The sequence below is a fragment of the Chenopodium quinoa genome, unplaced genomic scaffold (assembly GCF_001683475.1).
Source record: "Chenopodium quinoa cultivar QQ74 unplaced genomic scaffold, ASM168347v1, whole genome shotgun sequence".
Lineage (NCBI taxonomy): Eukaryota > Viridiplantae > Streptophyta > Magnoliopsida > Caryophyllales > Amaranthaceae > Chenopodium > Chenopodium quinoa.
The window spans coordinates 2,929,930-2,933,138 of NW_018742577.1; the positions used below are offsets into that span (position 1 = coordinate 2,929,930).

Consider the following 3,209-nt stretch of genomic DNA (forward strand, 5'->3'; position numbering starts at 1 on the left):
AACTCGGTACCTACAAAATTAAAAACAAAATATGACATTTAATTAAGTTATTACACAAAATAAATTAAAATATACGATGTATAAAAACATTATTTAATCGATAATCACCTGTATCAGATGAGGGTGGTCTACTTCTAAATCGAGTATCTTGCCCATTACGTTGAACATGCTCGAAAAACGAAGGATCCCGCCTGTTCCTGCTCTCGGGAGGTCGTCCACTTACTCGGGGGTTGACTCGTGGCTCCTGTAGGACATCGTAGTTAGGATCCATCTCACCCTCAATCACTCGAGACACGTGCCAAAGCATCACAGGGTCGCTGACAATAACCTTATCAATAAGGGTGCGGAAATGTGCTCGATCCTCATCATTTTCAACAACTATCATCAGGAATGTCGACACCCACTCCAATGACAAGGGTCCTCCAATATGGATGAATGTTTTTCGTATACAACCCCTTTCCTGCAGCAATCGAGTCATATATTTGGCACGCACAAGGTACCCCATGGGTAGTACATAGAGCACACCCACAGCGTCGATGGACATCCGTACTCAACCCTCGCATCCTGTTCGTCTCACTGAGAAGAATAGACAGACAATAGTGGGATACTTTTCCGTTCAGCTGATGCAAAGGCTTCTGCTTGTACTTATGACTAGCAGTTGTTCTACATGCCTCCAAACCATTATGAATGGTTATGATCTGGTTCTCAATCGAGCAGTGCACTTGTGCCCAAACTGCGTCTAAAGAACCTGTCGAATTGTCAATCAATCCAACACTTCAATGCCGAATGCTGGCTCTCAACCCTGCAGTTGTCAACATTGCCGAAGTGCAGTACCTGGTTCATCCAAAACATCACAAACTTCTCCTTGTGTATAAGCCAATTGTCCACAACATAGTCAATCACTTTCGGCCATCAACCCTACTTGGTTTTCTGTTTTACGAGGGATCTGTTATACGCCTCTTCAGACGTAACATTAATCACATGCCTCCACCTCCTATTTTTGAACTCGGCACCAATCTCCTTCTTTTTGTCAAACATTAAAGTAACCTTCGCCTCAACATCTTTGTTAATATGCCACACATACGCAACATGTGCCTTGTTTTTGGAAACACACTCTTCAATGCCGCACAAAGGCCAAGCTCCCTATCTATACCAAAAGCTCTCTATGATGACCGATCAACAACCTCAAGCACTGAAGCACCCACCGATAACTTTATTCGGACTTCGACCTCATGAATGCGTATGCAACAAGAAAGTTCTGATTAGTCGGTGTACCCCAACAATCTCAAATATTGGCATGTCATACCGGTTTGTCTTGTAAGTGGAATCCATACCTATCACGTACGGATATGCGCGTAGCAAATTTGTCATGATCGGGTGTACAATGAAAGCATGTTGCAACACATTGTTGGTATCGGTCATAACCCAAGTGAGGTATTTGCTCTGTCTGGCCAAATGAAGCACCTCGTGAACTACCTCTCTTCCCTCGAATCGCTCCATTATGATGTTACTTCTGCAGTTGTAGACATGCCTGATGTTTGGATGGTCTCCAAGAGACTTTTCTAAAAGAGCTCTCATGATATGCCGAAGCGGCACCTGTGCCTGAGTCATGTCACGCACTATCTGTTTAGCAGCAGGACTAAGACCGCTGATTTGTTGATGTCCCTCGGGATACACAACCAAAAAATGGTTGTGAGTGTCGTTCAAGCAACTGAGCTTCCAACCACTTACTACTCTGACATACTCAACCTTGAGTTTGGAGGGACAACTAATTGCCTTACTTTTCGTGTCTTTGCATATCGCGTTCATCAGGTCTCTTATCATGCTCTTTTTTCCACGATCACAAGTCACATATCGATAAGACCGACCACTCCAATCCTTCTTGTAAGAAGACTTCACTAACATAAATCCGAGCAACCGACAAACATTTTGTGCCCATAGAACAACATCCTCAAAACTCGAAAACACAGCTTCTGTCAAAAAATGTCCGCTGTAGTCCACACCATCACCATCCTCGGACTCAAAATCCTATATTAATATTAATAAAAGTTGAGAACCAACAAACACAACTAATAATAATAACAAGTAATAATATTAAAAATGACAATTCTAACAACACAACTAATTATACACAATTTAATTATATTCAACAACACCCACAATTTTTTAACCCTATAATAATTCTAATAACAATATTCTAATATTATAATATAATTCTAATAACAATAATAATAACGAATGCGCGTGAAATAAAAAAAAAAAAAACCCTAGGATTTTCGAAAACCCTAGGCCGAAACGCATAGTTAAGAAACTAGGCGTTTCGGCCTAGGGTTTTCGAAAATCCTGGGCGTTTATCTGGGTTTCGATTTTTTAAAAAAATTTTAATAGACGTACCGAGTTCGTATAGTTCGAGTAGCCTCTGGCGAGCAGCGTAGGTTGTGTTTCCGGTCTTTCGTCGTCGTCCATAAAATCCAACGAATTTGATTTGCAAAATTTAAATAATTTGTTTGATTTTGAAAATCACAGTGGTTGGTGGTTGACCGATGATCATTGGTGGCCGGTGACCACTAGAGAGAACGGTTAAAATTTTTGTGTACGGTAAAAGTGTTCAGTTAAGGTAAATTAATTATTTTTATAATATTTATAATAAGGATAAGTACGTAATGTTACATTATTTTTCGAGCGTTAGTTAGAGATTCGAGAGCGACGTTTAGCTTTTTATTTTTCAATTCTAAAACAATGATTTTATAATCTATAAATGGAAGAGATAAATCAATATACCTTATATACTAAATCTGTGTTATTTCTTTCTTTTAAAAGTTTGATACTGGATCTCAATAACTATGTCCACTAACACTTCTATAAATATGAAGTATTTCTTCATTAATTTCATCATAACATATTATACTTCTTACATTATAATCCGTGCTATCAAAAAATAAAGTACGATGAAGACCAATCCATCTATTATTGTTCTTTCAGTTTTCTTGTTCGCCATATTATGCGGTAACTACTGATTAATTTGCTTACAAATTATCATCCGTTTGAGATAAACATGAGCACATATACTTGATTTTGCATGGAGTATGGATTAAATTTTTGTTTTAGTAACACTAACACGTAATTTTGTACTTGTTTAATTCGTTTTTGTTTTTCATTTGTTATGTTTGTTTTTACGTCATCTAATGCATATATTTGACCATTAATAC

At 38.2% G+C, this 3,209-nt stretch overlaps 1 protein-coding gene across 1 annotated transcript; it reads right to left on the reverse strand.

Moving 5' to 3' along the window:
- Positions 1–1,230: 1,230 nt before the first annotated feature.
- Positions 1,231–2,998, reverse strand: LOC110720724. Its single transcript, XM_021899769.1, has 2 exons — positions 2,948–2,998; positions 1,231–2,028 (listed from the first exon to the last, which is right to left on the reverse strand). The coding sequence occupies exons 1-2, from the start codon at positions 2,996–2,998 to the stop codon at positions 1,231–1,233; spliced, it is 849 nt and encodes a 282-aa protein (XP_021755461.1).
- Between the last annotated feature and the right edge of the window lie 211 nt (positions 2,999–3,209).

Excerpts from the sequence above, each read along its gene's own strand:
- LOC110720724 (XM_021899769.1), bottom strand. The coding sequence starts at position 2,998 with ATGGCGAACAAGAAAACTGAAAGAACAATAATAGATGGATTGGTCTTC. Across the intron at positions 2,029-2,947 it reads TAGATGGATTGGTCTTCATC|GATTTTGAGTCCGAGGATGG; the intron begins GTACTTTATTTT and ends ATATTAATATAG.